The 16,535-nt window shown below is 38.3% G+C and overlaps 1 protein-coding gene across 10 annotated transcripts in view; it reads right to left on the bottom strand.

Moving 5' to 3' along the window:
- Positions 1-16,535, bottom strand: part of dennd1a (DENN/MADD domain containing 1A) — a 532,879-nt gene that overhangs the window by 198,980 nt on the left and 317,364 nt on the right. For all 10 annotated transcript variants that reach the window (XM_078226515.1, XM_078226519.1, XM_078226517.1 and 7 more), the window contains exons 11-12: positions 14,385-14,430; positions 4,970-5,071 (exon numbers count right to left, since the gene is read on the bottom strand). In XM_078226515.1, the coding sequence (XP_078082641.1) occupies positions 4,970-5,071; positions 14,385-14,430 (148 nt within the window). The remainder of the gene's footprint in view (positions 1-4,969; positions 5,072-14,384; positions 14,431-16,535) is intronic.

Here is a 16,535-nt window from a genome sequence, read left to right as displayed (position 1 = left end):
GTGCATGAAATTTGGCGGGGGTCCGGTCAGGTCTGCTTAGAGAGGGGTTGAGTTAGGCTGCTGGGTGGGTGGGGGGTGAACAGACGGACTCGAGTGTTGGGCCCAGAGGGGTTTTGGGGGGAGGAGGGAGAGGGGTATGGGTAGGGTATGATTTAGTTAGCATGGTACAGTTACACTGAAGTTAGAAGTGATTTTATTCTTCCTAACTCTTTCAGAATAACTATTGGTGTAAAACTGGCAGAACTATCTGATTTATATTGCTTTGTCAGATGGTTCCCAGCACAATGCAATTGTCCAGGGGAAGTTAGCCCTTCTGGACAATTACTGCATAAAGCCTTACCTGGGAACTTCCAAGGGAGGTTCCCCACTGCGCCTTAGGTGTACCCCTCCCAAATCTGACACTGAGGAGCCAGGAATTCATGGGCCAATATCATATATCAGGAGTTGAAAATGGAAATCAGGGCTCAAAGATTTACCACTAACATATGCACTAAAATATTTTAATCATTCACCAATATGAAAACTAAGTACACAGAAAACACAACAGAAAAACAACAAGGCAAGATTAACAGATGCCATGAAAACCTGCTTATATCAAAAACTGATTTTTGAATCTACCGGCTGAATTTTTAAAAAAACTAGACTAAAGCTGCATTCTAGTGATTTGAACTCTCAGCCAAGGATGGCCACATAATTTGCAGCACTGTGCTTTCCACATTCCAACACCAATGAGGTGCATGGAGTATACCTGTCTGCAAAAACCCACCAAATATAATGATCTCAGGGGAACGTGTATGAAGCACATTAGCAGAGCGTTCAGACACTCATCCTGGTACTCAAACAGGTGAAGACAAACCATTAAACAAGACACCTTCAACAATGTGAACCCTGGATGAGAGAGAGAGATTCTCAGACATGATCTAACAATCCTAAACTCCCTCTGACCTTATTTAGATCCTTGGGCAGTTGGAAGGCAACGCAATCTTTTGTGTGTTTTAAGCACCTGCTTTCTGTGCAGAACAGGACCAGTAGCTGAGATGCTGACAGAATAAGAACCCATGGATTCCTTCCTTTCTCTCGTTCTATCCAACTCATGAGCTTTTGAACAATGTTTGCTAATTGTGATTAACCCAGGTGTTGCAGACAAAGCTTTCTGTCTTCAGAAGGACAGATAAATTGTCATTTGCATCTTTAAATAATTTCCATGTTGGAAACCTTAAGGCCATTGAGTGAAGCAGCAGGACTGCTAAATTCAGCCTGAAGCCAACCAAGTCACCAAACTCCTTGAACTGTATACCCTTTTAATTTTACTGGACTCTAACTTGCTTTACCTATCTTTTCTCACTCTGTAAATTATTTGCTGTGTGAGACCTTTGAGTACGAAAGTCTGAGCATATTTTTTTATTTTACTTAAAGCAGTTTAAGTACAGTAAAAGCTATCCTCTTTTCTTTGTTAATACTCAAGAAAACCTGTTTGACTGTGTATTTTATGATCACAGTGTGTGAACAGTTAAACACACGTTGAATTGGCAAGTATATACGTTTTAATGAAAAAAACCTGTTGCAGTCAAACAAGGAGGGGGAAAACAGGAGCTAATCGACTCCTCTTTACCTGTTTAATACCTTTTCTGTCATGCAGAAAAAACATAGTTCATATTAGATGATTTTGTTCCCCCCACCTCACCTTAGCTTCTGAAGAGGGAAAAGTTATGTATGTGTGTAGCAAGTGAATCATTCCAGATTACCTCAAGTCATTATATATCAATGCTTTTTAGAATGATAAGAAATCAGATGAAAGATTGTTGAAAGAACATGATAAAAGTACAAATTAGAAAACAAAACATAAGAACATAAGAACTCGGAGCAGGAGTAGGCCATCTGGCCCCTCGAGCCTGCTCTGCCATTCAATAAGATCATGGCTGATCTTTTCGTGGACTCAGCTCCGCTTATCCGCCCGCTCACCATAACACTTAATTCCTTTACTGTTCAAAAATTTATCTATCCTTGCCTTAAAAACATTCAATGAGGTAGCCTCAACTGCTTCACTGGGCAGGGAATTCTACAGATTCACAACCCTTTGTGTGAAGAAGTTACTCCTCAACTCAATCCTAAATCTGCTTCCCCTTATTTTGAGGCTGTGCCCCCTAGTTCTAGGTTCACCCACCAGTGGAAACAACTTCCTTGCTTCTATCTTATCTATTCCCTTCATAATCTAACATGTTTCTATAAGATCTCCCCTCATTCTTCTGAATTCCAATGAGTATAGCCCCAGTCTACTCAGTCTCTCCTCAAAAGCCAACCCTCTCAACTCCGGAATCAATCTAGTGAATCTCCTCTGCACCCCCTCCAGTGCCAGTATATCCTTTCTCAAATAAGGAGACCAAAACTGTACACAGTACTTCAGGTGTGGCCTCACCAGCACCTTATACAGCTGCAACATAACCTCGCTGTTTTTAAACTCCATCCCTCTAGCAATAAAGGACAAAATTCCATTTGCCTTTTTAATTAGCTGCTGCACCTGCATACCAACTCTTTGAGATTCCTGCACAAGGTCACCCAGGTCCCTCTGCACAGCACCATGCTGCAATTTCTTTACCATTTAAATAATAGTCCGTTTTGCTGTTGTTCCTACCAAAATGGATGATCTCACATTTACCAACATTGTATTCCATCTACCAGACCCTCGCTCATTCACTTAGACTATCTATATCCCTTTGCAGACTTTCAGTATCTTCTGCACACTTTGCTCTGCCACTCATCTTAGCGTCATCTGCAAATTTTGACACACTACATTTGGTCCCCAACTCCAAATCATCTATGTAAATCGTAAACAATTGCGGTCCCAACACTTTATCCCTGAGGCACACCACTAGTCACTGATTGCCAACCAGAAACATACCCATTTACCCCCATTCTTTGCTTTCTGTCAGTTAACCAATCCTCTATCCATGCTAATACATTACCCGTAACACCGTGCACCTTTATCTTATGTAGCAGTCTTTGGTCCGGCACCTTGTCAAATGTCATCTGGAAATCCAGATACACCACGTCCACAGGTTCCACACTGTCCACCGCTCATGTACAGTTCTCAAAGAATTCCACCAAATTAGTCAAACATGACCTTCCCTTCATGAACCCCATGCTGCGTCTTACCAATGGGACAATTTATATCCATTGTCTCGCTATTTCTTCCTTGATGATAGATTCAAGCATTTTCCCTACTACAGAAGTTAAGCTAAAGTTACTCTTAAATGCTTAAAACGCTTAAATTTGACATATTAAAATCTGATCTTTGTAAAAAGTGAACAAAGAAACCCTCATAGTTTCTCAGGCTTGAGCCACATTGCCTGCGCTCATCATTTTAGCTACTAACCACTCAGAAATAAGTCCCTCACTGTTTGAGTAAACCAAATGTGAATACAACCTAGGCTGTGACTCTAACCCTGAGTCTTCCAGTTTCTGATGCAGTACACTAACTGTGCTGCAACTGGGTTGCTCTTAGGTTTAGTGGTGAACGGTTGAGTTCACTCAAAATCTACTTTGTTTTCTACTATTTTCTTTGAAACTATCCCACTGCATCAAAAGTTTGTAAATGGCGCAGACTTTACTTGGCATTGAGGTCCGTCTCGATGTCAAAGTTAACTAGACCTCTGGACATTTATTATGAAAAGAATTATAAAAATTAATAATTAAAGGTGTTTATAGTTTTGGCAGTAAATGTCAGGACGTGTAATCATTTTTCTGGTTTCTCTGATCTGTAAAAGCCTTTTGTCTAATCCCATGAGCTTGCCCATGCTATGAAGAACACGGGTCGCTGAAAGGGTTAAGTTATGTCCATTGAAATAGAACAGTTGTTACTGTGTAATTATTTTTTTTCCAATTGCAGTGCCAAATTGTAGAGCACAACGAATGCACAATAAAGCCTATGGGGAGATTTTTTTGTGAGCAATATGTACTTTCATGTCTGTAAATGTCAAATTGCTTTTATTGCAGTAAACCCAAAAATGCTGTCAGCATTTTGGACGCTTACTCAAAGCAGGCCAGTACTTCAAACAGATGGTAAGCTGGGTTGCAAAATAAAGGTGCTGGATGCAGCACAATAACTGGTTACACATCTAACATCTAGGTGCCACATAGAGCACTGATGTGAGCAATGTCACCTTTTAAGAAAACACAAAAGAACTGGACTGTGTAACAGTGTATGCCATTCTCATTTATCTGCTGTACTTTTAAAGTCAGCATTCTACATCAAAAGGGACATTTTTCTTTAGTTAGACCTTTAAATAACACCCTAAACCTATTCTACCCTTTATCAAGCTTAAAAATCATAGCATTAAATAAAATGTAAATAGGCATCAGAACATCGATCATAAAGGATTGGAAAGAAATTGCGATCTTTTTCTTTCTGGAACAACTTTGTTTAGATCAAAGTACCCTGCTATCTTCAGTTGAATTACACACTTTACCACCTCTGCCTTGTCCCTTTGATCTATTAATTAAGAGTACTCCAGTAGCAGGTGGCACTGATGCAGTGCAAGACAAATTGGACACATCTTTTTCTTGCCAAGCAAAAACCATTTAGCTCACAATACCATTCCATGATTTAAAAATGAAATAGAATTGGAAGGAAACAAAAGTGGGGCACAGGTAATTAATAATTTTGTCAGAACACCATAAATGGATTTTAAAAGAAAGAAATCAGATAGTACAATTATGTTTCTCCAGAAAGAGACAGTTTTAAATTTAGGATGAAAAGGAGTGAAATGTGAGGACTGCTGGTAACGTACCAGAATGCTTTCATGCACTCCTGCCCCTTACTATAGAAAAATAAAACACTTGGCGGACTAAGTAACATTGTTAAACAGACATGAAATAGAGTAATGGAAAGGGAAAGCTTCAAAACAAATTGGTATATTAAATGTTGAGTTCAGTAATACAAGTACACAGAAGAGAGCTAGGCCATACTAACCACATCATTAGGAAGGCTTTGAAGATCATCAAATGGTGTTTCCAGTGTATTGTTGTCCACATTTAATATCACAACATCTTCTAAGGCCAGATTCCTCACTTTCTGTTGTAGAAAAAATATCAACAAAAACATTTCATTGTAAGGAAATGTGTCAACACATCCTACCTCGTTTTGAAAAATATTATTTGAAATCTAAATTGGTTTATAAAAACTGGGCTGTACATTTGGGAGTAAAGCTGCTTTGAAAAACCAAATTACTCTTTGTTATGTTACTGATAAACGCAAGCGATTTCAAAAAGTGTTTAATTGAAAAGTGCAATAGCAAGATAGGAGAGCATCATTTGGGGTGCATACATTTGAGATAAGTCAACCTACCTATCATAGTGCATTTATTTGAAGGTTCGCCACAAACAATAAGCCTTAAATCTTTAATGATTTCATGTCAACACTTCTTGGAATATCAGAAAACACAATCTAGGTAATTAATCTTTTTTTAAAAAACGCGTATTTTCTTGGCATTTCCTCATATTGCTATCAGAATCAAACCATAAGTAGTTCCTTGGGGAAAAGAATTAAATAAAGCCATGCTTCCATCAGTTGGTCAAGTTTGCATTAGCTGTGTGCTACGGTTCATTTAAAGTCCTCACACTGATGGAAACCTATCTATGCATTTTTGGTATTATGAATGACACACTCCATGCAATCAAGAGGTCCAGAAATCCATCTTAGCAACTGCTGAACACATTGTTTATTACATCTATAAATGTAGCTTACCAAGAATTACAGACTTAATCAGTAAGAGCTGTTTTCTCAGTGAAAACAGTGCTTTGAATTTTCCAAATGACACCAACACAGTTAAAATGCATTAACTTTTCAAACAAACTACAGGGGGCCTTATTCACCAGCCTATTAAATAGAAAGCAGTTAGTACTATTTGTCTTGATGATATGTCTTTTAAACCCTCCTTCAAGATATGACTTAACCGCACTGCCACTTGCTATCATTTTCTCAGGGTGACTGAATGCAATTTCAGACAATTAAAAATATACAAAAGTGTTCTCCAAATCCCTGAAATAAGATAAGACTTCAAAACCTCAAATACCACAGAAAGGCTCATCGCTCAGGCCATTCTCCCCCAGCTTCAATGAGCACAAATAAATAATGAAACTAAATTTTCATCAATGATGAGTATTCACAGTTTTTGGTACTTTAAACTTTACCAGTACTTTGACTCTAAAATGATTTAAGGGATTTTGGTGAGAATATACTTTGTTTCCTACAAGACATAAACTTGTCCTTTTTACGGACACCAATATGTCAATCTGGCTGCCAGAAGCAGGAAAAGCTGATGATATAAAATTTTATGATTTCATGCCCCAGCAGCAGACAGAACGACTTAATGAAATCCTCGTCAGATTTACGATCTGAAGTAGCTATTCAACAGAAAGATATGGTTTGGCAAGACATGTCCTTTGACCTTTAAACTCTTTGATCCTTGCACAGCGTGTGGGCTGCTAACCCCTTCTGTGCATTTTCCACTTTCCTGTTACCTAGAGTCCTCAGCAGCACTGATCCTAAACAGGTGATTTTGGGATATATTATCATAAACAGCTGTGACAAACTGGCTGTCAAAGATCTGCAACTAACTATTCAAACTTGAAGGATGCCCAAGAAATTTTCCCTTTGGTAAATCCAACGAAGGGCATTTTCTGTTGTGTAGTTTTAAATTGAACACTTCCTGCTGACTTTAGTATACCCAGAAGTATCATCATGGCTATTAATGTGAAACAATTAAATATTATATATTGCATGCACACAAGGCAGTCCTAGCTATAAACAAAGTGGGCAACTGGGATTACTTGCAATGAGAGAGATGGAAAATAGGAATGTCTTAAAAGGATGAATTACAAAATCCATTCTTTAGTAATTCTATATTATATTCTCAACTCTAAAAATAGCCCTTTCTGCTGTTTAAGTGGATTCACTCAACATGCTTTGATGGTAAAAGTTTAAGCAATTGCAATGATTGCATTGCCTCCCAATGTTTCCACTGTTGAGCACAGAGTGAATCTTTGCAAATTAAAATTCTTATTGTCTGTCGGGTGTCAGTGACATCCAACTAAAAACAATGCCATGGTTCTTTTTGTAGAGATCCTACTGGACTCTGCAATAGGATATTTAGTTGACCTTCATTGTTTTCCATTGTTCTCGGAATGCAGATGGAGATGCCAACTTGTTTTGCGTAAAGGGACTGATTATGCTAGCTGGCTTGATGGAAGTCAACTATATATTCCCTTCTTCTATTTCAAGCTAAAGTTACTATATATATTCTTAATTTTTGCAATGCTAAATGACAAAGGGAAAAATTGTGCTGTTTTCTCAGTTAATCACCTTCCGGCTAACAGCCATTTGGAGTGTGCAGCATCTCTCCCAATAGCACAAACCCTGCCCAAGTTGTACACCTTTCCCTCCACATATTTTACAGATGCACCATAGAAAGCATTCTTTCTGATTACATCAAGCTTGGTATGGCTCCCGCTCTGCCCAAGGCTGCAAGGAACTAAAGGTCGTGAATGTAGCCCAATCCATCACGCAAACCAGCCTCCCATCCATTGACTCTGTCTACACTTCCCACTGCCTCGGCAAAGCAGCCAGCATAATTAAGGACCCCACGCATCCCGGACATTCTCTCTTCCACCTTCTTTCTTCGGGAAACAGATACAAAAGTCTGAGGTCACGTGCCAACCGACAAAAGAATAGCTTCTTCCCTGCTACTCTCAGGCTTTTGAATGGACTTACCTTGCATTAAGTTAATCTTCCTCTACACCCGAGCTATGACTGTAACACTACATTCTGCACTCTCTCGTTTCCTTCTCTATGAACTGTATGTTTTGTCTGTATAGCACTCAAGAAACAATACCTATCACTGTATGTTATTACATGTGACAATAATAAATCAAATCAACATATTATTTTCCCATTCCTTTTCCTTCCACATGTTATTCACCTATATTGGCACAGTGATAGCACTCCTATTAGATCAGTCTGAGATTGTAGGATCTGTGGAGATTTCAGCATGTGATCTATGCCAACACCTCAATGCAACATAGGTGATTGCTACACTGTTGGAGGCACCATCCTTCAGACATGAATCTGAGGCCCCATTTCCCTTCTCAGGTAGAGATACAGGATATCACAGCACAACAGAAGAAACAAGTGTTCTCTGAGTATCCTGACCAACTTTTATCTCCCAACCAACAACACCCTGAATGGAATTATGCTGTCTGGTAATTGGCTGCAATGACGAAGGTGAGTAAAACCGGCTGTGAAGAACTTACATCTTGAGGATATGAAAGTGGAAGCTCCTGCATTTTCTAAGGAAGTAAGTCAGAAGGTAGGAGGAAATAGAGGGAAAGAAAGGAAATAACTAGAGAAGTACTTTAATATCACTGGATTACTTTTGAAGTATAGAAACTATTGTTACATTGGCATTCACAGCAAAATGCCACAAAGTTACCAAATTTTCAACTTTGGCTTGGTGCAGGATAAGCCCCTGATTGACTACCTGATTGGCAGAGTGCATAGTTGATTTGAAATCATAGAAATCATAGAAACCCTACAGTACAGAAAGAGGCCATTCGGCCCATCGAGTCCGCACCGACCACAATCCCATCCAGGCCCTACCCCATATCCCTACATATTTTACCCGCTAATCCACGCATCCCAGGACACTAAGGGGCAATTTTTAGCATGGCCAATCAACCTAACCTGCACATCTTTGGACTCACCCATCTTATACCCCTGATGAAGTTAATTTTTCCACCATACATCTTGAAGTCCATCTGATTCAAGCCAAGCCAAACCAAACCAATATTCATCTCCACATCAGCCTTCTTTCTGTGCATGACCTCACCATGAAAGTTTATAATACATTTTAAGTTGGGCACTGCCTTGATCTTGTGTTTCACTGGTACAAACAAACGTATATTATTACAACTTTACTTTCACTTTATTTGTATTTTAGTTTAGATTCCTTTTCATTCATCACAGCCACTGAATTCCTTTTCTTGAAAGTATTCCTTCCAATGGTAAAAAGATTATTGGATTTTATAAACCTTGGTCAAATTGGCAAGGTGACAATCCTACCTTCCTTTAAAATAAAGCTGTTGATACATTGACCCATGGGAAATAAAAGGAAACTTTGCGTTTTATTTATATTGCCAAATCAACAAGTATTTGGTGCCATGTTTCATTCTGAAAGTTGTGAAAGGACAAAAGTAATCATACATACAAATTACAATGAACTGACAGAATCCCAAAATTCCCACATCACTATGAATTAAGCATACTCAGAACCATCCATCCACAAAATGAGCCTGAATCTAAATACACTGTAAAATGTTATAACAAAGACATATTTCTGGTTTTAATTTCCAACGGTAAAATCAAAATTTAGACCTTTCATACCAGCCCAATTGGTGCAGTAATATGTCAACGTCATTTTGGGAATTTTCATGACAGATATGCTTACTGAATATTAATCCATTATATTTACCAGTTTGGAAACTATTTTCACCACCAAAATGGATATTATCCTGGTTTCTGAATATGGAAAATTCTACTTTTATATAATTACCCAATATTTCAAAAAAATCGGTAGCTGATTTTATGTATTCAGTGTAGATGGGCACCAGTACTTGATATACCTTTGAGTCTAGCTACAAATCATAGGATACTCAAACCACAAACATATAGTTCAAATGTTTCAATGGTAACATGTCTATCCGTCTCATTTTACATTACAATAGTAATAATGCTGAAGACCAAAAAGAGACAGAGGTGCAAAGGTAATTCTAATATTTTTTTTCTAAACATGATTTGATGTAGGTTGAACAAATTAGGTAAACAGAGGTCATCTTTAGAGGAAAATAATTGAAGTGTAGGAATCTATCATTTCTAAGTTAGCACATTTTGATTATTTATTCCTAAATATAACTTGTACTCAAATTAGTCAAGGCATTCGTAAGTCAACAGGTTAATGTACCAACGTGAAGGCGCAGTAATGTATATTACTGAAATGTACAGTTATCTGTAGTAAACTCTGTTCTTCATTTAACATGAATTAAGTTAACCTACTGCAATTTTACTTCATTACTCAGCAGATACTGTAAGATTTCTTTAACAGCTGATGGTTTCTTTAGGCTTTCATGTTGCTTTTGATTAAGAAAAGCGATATAAATACAAATTAAGTGATGATAGGAAAACTAGATCACTGTCTATTTATTTATTCATTCGTGGGACATGGACGTCACTGGTTGGCCAGCATTTATTGCCCATCCCTAGTTGCCCTCGAGAAGGTGCTGGTGAGCTGCTTTCTTGAATCGCTGCAGTCCATTATTTCAGGATTTCCCTAATAGTTTTCAACAACAGATCATCTATATTCTTAATCCTGAAAATAGATGTGTTTGAAACATGAAATCCTTTCCTTTCAAACAAATATATGGGAAACTACCAGAAAACAGATTAAGCTGAACATCACACATAAATCTACTGCCTTAATAAAAGTTAATATGGCATTAGAAAGAATCCATGTGTGAATAGACTTGCTTCTGTTGAACATGAAGCTTCAAAAGATTTTCATTAAACTATTAGAATTAAAAGCCCAAAATTCTTTCTCATGCATTTTCCAGATTGTAAGAGGTCGATCAAACCATTAACTATTCAGCTGGCTGGTCTAACAATATGTATTCAAAGGTTTTTTGAAGATGTGTTGTGATTGGAAGCCTGTGTCCAGTGGTGTACCTCAGGGATTGGTGCTGGGTCCCTTGTGTTTGTAGTGTACATTAGTAATCCAGACGTGAATGTGGGAGATATGATCAGTAAATGTGCAGATGACATAAAAATTGCTGGTGTGGTAAATAGCAAGGAGGAAAGCCTTAGATTACAGGATGATACAGGCAGGCTGGTCAGATGGGCAGAACAGTGGTAAATGGGATTTAACCCTGAAAAGTGCGAGGTGATGCATTTTGGGGAGGACTAACAAGGGAATGGAATAAACAATGAACGACAGGAAGTACAGAAGACCAGAGAGACCTTGGAGTGCATGTCCGTAGGTCTCTGAATGCAGAAGGACAGGTAGATAAGGAGGTTAAGAAGACATATGGAATACTTGCCTTTATCAGGTGAGGTACAGAATAGAAGAGCAGGGAGATTATGATGGAACTGTATAAAAAGCTTGTTTGGCCACAGCTAGAGTACTGTGTTCAGTTCTGGTCATCACACTATAGGGAGGATGTGATTCCATTCGAAAGGGTGCAGAGGAGATTCACCAGGGTGTTGCCAGGGCTGGAACATTTCAGCTGTGAAGAGAGGACTGTTTTCCTTAAAGCAGAGGAGGGCCCTTCAAACAATATCAAGGCGATTTCCCCTATTGATAATATCCAGACATTTATATCTTATACTTGAATCAACAAGCAGTTAACTTTTATGTCTGGTTTCCTTTGTGGAGCATGGTATTTACATCTTAGCTGAAGAATCATGGTCACTACTGCAACAGACTGCAAAATGTTAATGATTCCTGAATTCATGCCCACACTTTCCCAGAACTGGTAAATCCGTTTCTCTAATGTAGAAAATTAAAAATAGTGAATGGTAGATGAGAAGTGCTGTTACTGTTTGAATAGAATATTTGCTTTGATACTTCTGGAATCTGCCTGCAATCGTGGGAATGGTGCGTTGAGTTTTGTGACAACATTCATTTATGTAATGTGTAGAGACTAAATGTCTGGTACAGAATTCATCTCCCATCAGCGGCATCTATATGGTGCATGCAGATTTAGACTCAGGAAATCTTAATTTTGTATCAAACAAATGTATTCAACTAGAATGCTGGGCCATTCACCTTCATTTATCAAATTAATAGATTTATGTTCCTCATAAGGGGACACTCCCTGATCAATCTTTCATCGTATCCCTTTTGGTAGCGTAGAGTCTTATAATCAAGAGATTCCCAAATTCAATTCCTAACCTGTACCCATCAAGATAATCCAATAAAGTAGTAAGGTTCCCACTTCTGATTATGAATGAACTGGTGTTGGGAATGCATGCTAGGGTCAGGTTGGAGCTCTACAATGACATATTCTGTGGTCAATTAGCCGGCAAACGACACTCACTACCTGGGCTCAGAGTGGCCAGAAACCATACCCCAGGATGAATCAGGGCTCTCAAGAAAGGAACTGAGAAAACTAACAATGACAAAGTAGGTTATGGGTTGACACACAACAAACTGGCAAGTTTATATTTGCTAGTACAGAAGTTAGATAGCACAGTAGAAAAGTTAATGCTGGGGAAGCACAAAGTAAGGCCAAAATAGTGCAATTTCCAAATCTGGCCTCGGATAGTCTTCAGTTAATCCAAAGTAATAATTTCCATGTCTACATGTGTGCAAACCTTGTGTCATCTGAAAGGATACATATATAAGTTTAATATCCAGTATAGGAAGCAGATATGTTGCTCTAACACTGTACAGTTTTTTTGGGGATACCTGGCACAGAAAGCACTCCCCCTGTGGTTTTGATTCTTAAGAAAGGAACAAACTTTCATCAGGGAGATGTACTGTTTGTAATTTAGCTCTACTGAAATTAATGCAGCGGTGATTAAATTTTCTTGTTGAATTGACCCAGTGTGCATTTGCATCTACAATCTTTGCTGTATCATTTTCGCAAAATGCCAAGTGGAAGCAAGGATCTTGGGTGTTTCCATATAAGAACCAATGGAGCTCTAGCCATGTTAGCCAGCTTTCCGAAGTCTGTGTCCATGGCTCAACTGGCAGAGGCCTGGGAGGTGGCTGACCATCTAACGGTCTGCCTGTCAACCTTGCCATGGGATCACCAAAAAAGACAAACAAAAAAAAGTCACTTATGAAAAAAAAATTGGCATGTTTTTTTTAGTTTTCAAGTTTTATTGCAGAAAAACTGAAACACCAATTTGGAGTAAAAATCATTTAGATGGCCCTATTAACAGATTAGCTTAATTATAAAATAAACAAACACATCTGCCTAATCTAAAAAAGGTACCAGACCAATGTTATTGTACTTAGCAGCAAATGGCTGATTGAATAGGTTTTTTTCCCCCCTGGTTTATTACAATAACAAAGAAAAACATAACCTAAAGCTAAAAAGTATGAGGCTGAGACAATGGGCGAGATTTTCCAGCCTCCCAGCTGCATGTTTCCCAGTGGTGGAAGGTGGCGTGCTGTTCACCAGCAATGGGATTCTCCGCTCCTGCTGCTGTCAATGGGATTTTCCACTGATGGCACCCCACACTGCCGTGAAACCCGAGGGCGAGGCTGCACTGCTGGTGGGACCAGAGAATCCCGCTGGCGTGAATGGCCAGAGAATTCCGGCCAATAACTAAAATCTGGCCATGATTTCAGATCTATGGAATTTTATTTCGAGAAAGCAGTAAAAGGCACTCAACTTTATCAAAGGATGCACATAACGTGGTTTTGAACTGCAGTTTTAAGCATGTGCATGTATTAAGATTTTGTAAAGCATCGTTTGCTAGTCTTTTATATTCTTAAAAAGGCCTACAGCACAATTCATGAAGATTACTCTGCACTAGTGTTTAAATCAATTTCTTCAGGTAAACTTAAATGCTGGTAAATGTATACAATAATTATGCTTTTAAATGTTAAGAGAAAGAAAACAAGAGTGTATAATACATTCATTGCAATAAATCCTTTGCGTTTTTCATGCCAATCTGAAGCAAAAACACCAAGGGTGACAAGTGCTGAACTTTCTATTGATTTGATAAGACCACTGAAAGTTCAGATTTTTGAATCATGTCGTGTTTTTCATGTATCAATGCAGAAGACTGAAGTGAGTGATCACAATTTTAATAACTCCTTTTAAATACTTGTTCTGAAAACGTCAGCTTTAAGAAAAATATGAAGAAAGCTTATATCTTACATAAACTGAGTTGTAGTTGCATTTTAATAAAATGATTAGAAAATAACTAATAAGCCTGTAAAGATGTAGGGAAGGTGTAATCCATTTCCAATGAGAAAACAAAATAACTCGGAAAAGCAGCCAGCATAATCAGGGACCCCACGCACACCGGACATACTCTCTTTCGCCTCCTTCTATCGAGAAAAAGATACAAAAGTCTGAGGACACGTACCAACCAACTCAAGAACAGCTTCTTCACTGCTGCCATTAGGCTTTTGAATGGACCTACCTCGCATTAAGTCGATCTTTCTCTACACCCTAGCTATGACTGTAACACTACATTGTGCGCTCTCTCCTTTCCTTCCCTATGTACAGTATGCCTTGTCTATATAGCGTGCAAAAAACAATACTTTTCACTGTATACTAATACATGTGACAATAGTAAATCAAATCAAAAATACACTTACCTCCATTAAACTTGAATGCACTCCTATGAGGTAGGGCATTGGAGCACTAAGAACAGAAAAAAGAACCCAAGTTCATCATTGCAATTATCCACGGTGTTCATAAACAGATTGACAAATCATCTAGTTCCATTTCAGTTAAATCAGTAATCTTAAAAATTAGTATTTTTTAAATGTGCATTTTAGATCCATTTAGAAGGCTGTCTGTAGCTTTATGAAGCAAGAACTTCTCTCTCAAAATAGGTACTGATTTTTAGAGCTACAATTATTCTGGTCAGAACATATACTTGGGCACTTCTAATAAGATCATGATGTACACAAATCACTCAACAAGTATCCCACAATACAGGTTATGGGTGAAGTTATTGGGGATGAAATTTGACTTCCGCTGGAGTGTGAAATGGGGGACATTGATTCAACAGCCTATTTGCACATGCTGCCAATTTTGTTTAAATTTTCATCAAAGTTACTGGAGACGAAAATTGGGCAGTATGTAACAGAGGCTGTCAATTTGTTATTCCTCATTTTGTGCTACCACACAGATTGATGTTTTCTTCCATGTCAAAGAATATAAAATGTCATATTTACAACACATTTCAAAACACATTACAGCCTAATTATTGCTAATTCAGTTTTATCCATCAGAAGTCAGTGCTTTTTCTGATTAATTCTTTCATGGGATGCGTATGTCGCTGGCTAGGCCACCATTTTATGCCCATTCATAATTGCTTTTGAGAAGGTGGTGGTAAGCTGCCTTCTTGAACCGCTGCAGTTCATGAGGTTTGGATACACCCACAATGCTGTTAGCAAGGGAGTCCCAGGATTTTGACCTAGCAACAGTGAAGGAAAGGCAATGTATTTCCAAGTTGCGATAGTGTGCGGCTTAGAGGGAAACTTGCAAGAGGTAGCACCTGCTGCCCTGGTCCTTCAAGGTGGTAAAGGTCATGGGTTGGAAGGTGTTGTCGAAGGAGACTTGACAAGTTGCTGCAGTGCATCTTGTAAATGGTACATACTGCTGCTACTCGGCATGAGTGGTAGGAGGAGTGCCAATCAGGCAGGCTGCTTTGTGCTGGATGGTGTTGTTTTGCTGTTAAAACCAGTAAACTGTTGGAGTATAATGATTCCACAACCGATCGCAAAATCTTCCAGAAATAAATGTACACATACCCAGTTTTCATTTCCACCTTGAAGAAAACCTTCCCCATTTAAAAAGCTATATATATTTTTTTCCCCTCAAAGTACTCTACAGATAGATTTACAAAAGAACAGAGAACTGCTTAGAAATGAATATATATAAGAAATAGCACAAGACGCAGTGAAAGCAACATGACTACTCACAATGGGAACAACGCACACAAGTCAACAGGTTGAATGTGTTAAGCCATCAAAGGAATAAAGCACAACTATATCAATATTTTCATACAGTAAAATAGTAATATATCAAAACCCTACTTCCGTATATATGGTATTACAGAATTCATGCTGGGCCTCGATTGAAAGTGTATCTTCAATCTTATCCTTCTATTTTAACATCTTATTCTTAATCCCCAATACAGCGTGTGTCAAAGATGAAAACATTCTGAAGCTTTGTTCATAAAACATTCATGAAACTTGTCTTTGAAAGTAAAAAGATCAGCCAGAGTTTTTCCCTGTAAAGAAACTGGCATTTCAACATGCTAGGAAATGACTCATCCAAGTTATGGCTGGAAAAATAGTACACATTCTGTTTTTTTCTTACTTATGATGCTTCCCCCATTTAGTCAAAAGTGGAATGAGATCTCCCATTTGGCATTGCAACGTAAAGTGGGCTTGTTGAAGAATTTCCAGAACCAACTGCCCAATCTATTTTATCCCGAGTTCTGCCTTCCTTTACATTTGAATATATGATTCTTGCATTGCACATTTAGAAATATACATAATTTTTTGACATCATAAAGCTTCATAAGCACATTACAGATAGATGTATTTAGGTTGTAAAAGATCAGAGTTCAATATAGATCCTGGAATCATGGGTTTGCTACTGGAGGAGATAGAGGTGTGGTGGTAGTGAAATGGACAAGTAATCCAGAGGCTAATGTTCTGGGGCCGTGGATGCAAATCCCACCACGGCAGCTGGTGGAATTTAAATTAAATTAATCATGACCAAGACAATTA

This window comes from Mustelus asterias, chromosome 13 (assembly GCF_964213995.1).
Source record: "Mustelus asterias chromosome 13, sMusAst1.hap1.1, whole genome shotgun sequence".
Classification (NCBI taxonomy): domain Eukaryota; kingdom Metazoa; phylum Chordata; class Chondrichthyes; order Carcharhiniformes; family Triakidae; genus Mustelus; species Mustelus asterias.
Note: the sequence above shows the minus strand (reverse complement) of the source record. Positions and strands in the feature narration are given on the sequence as shown.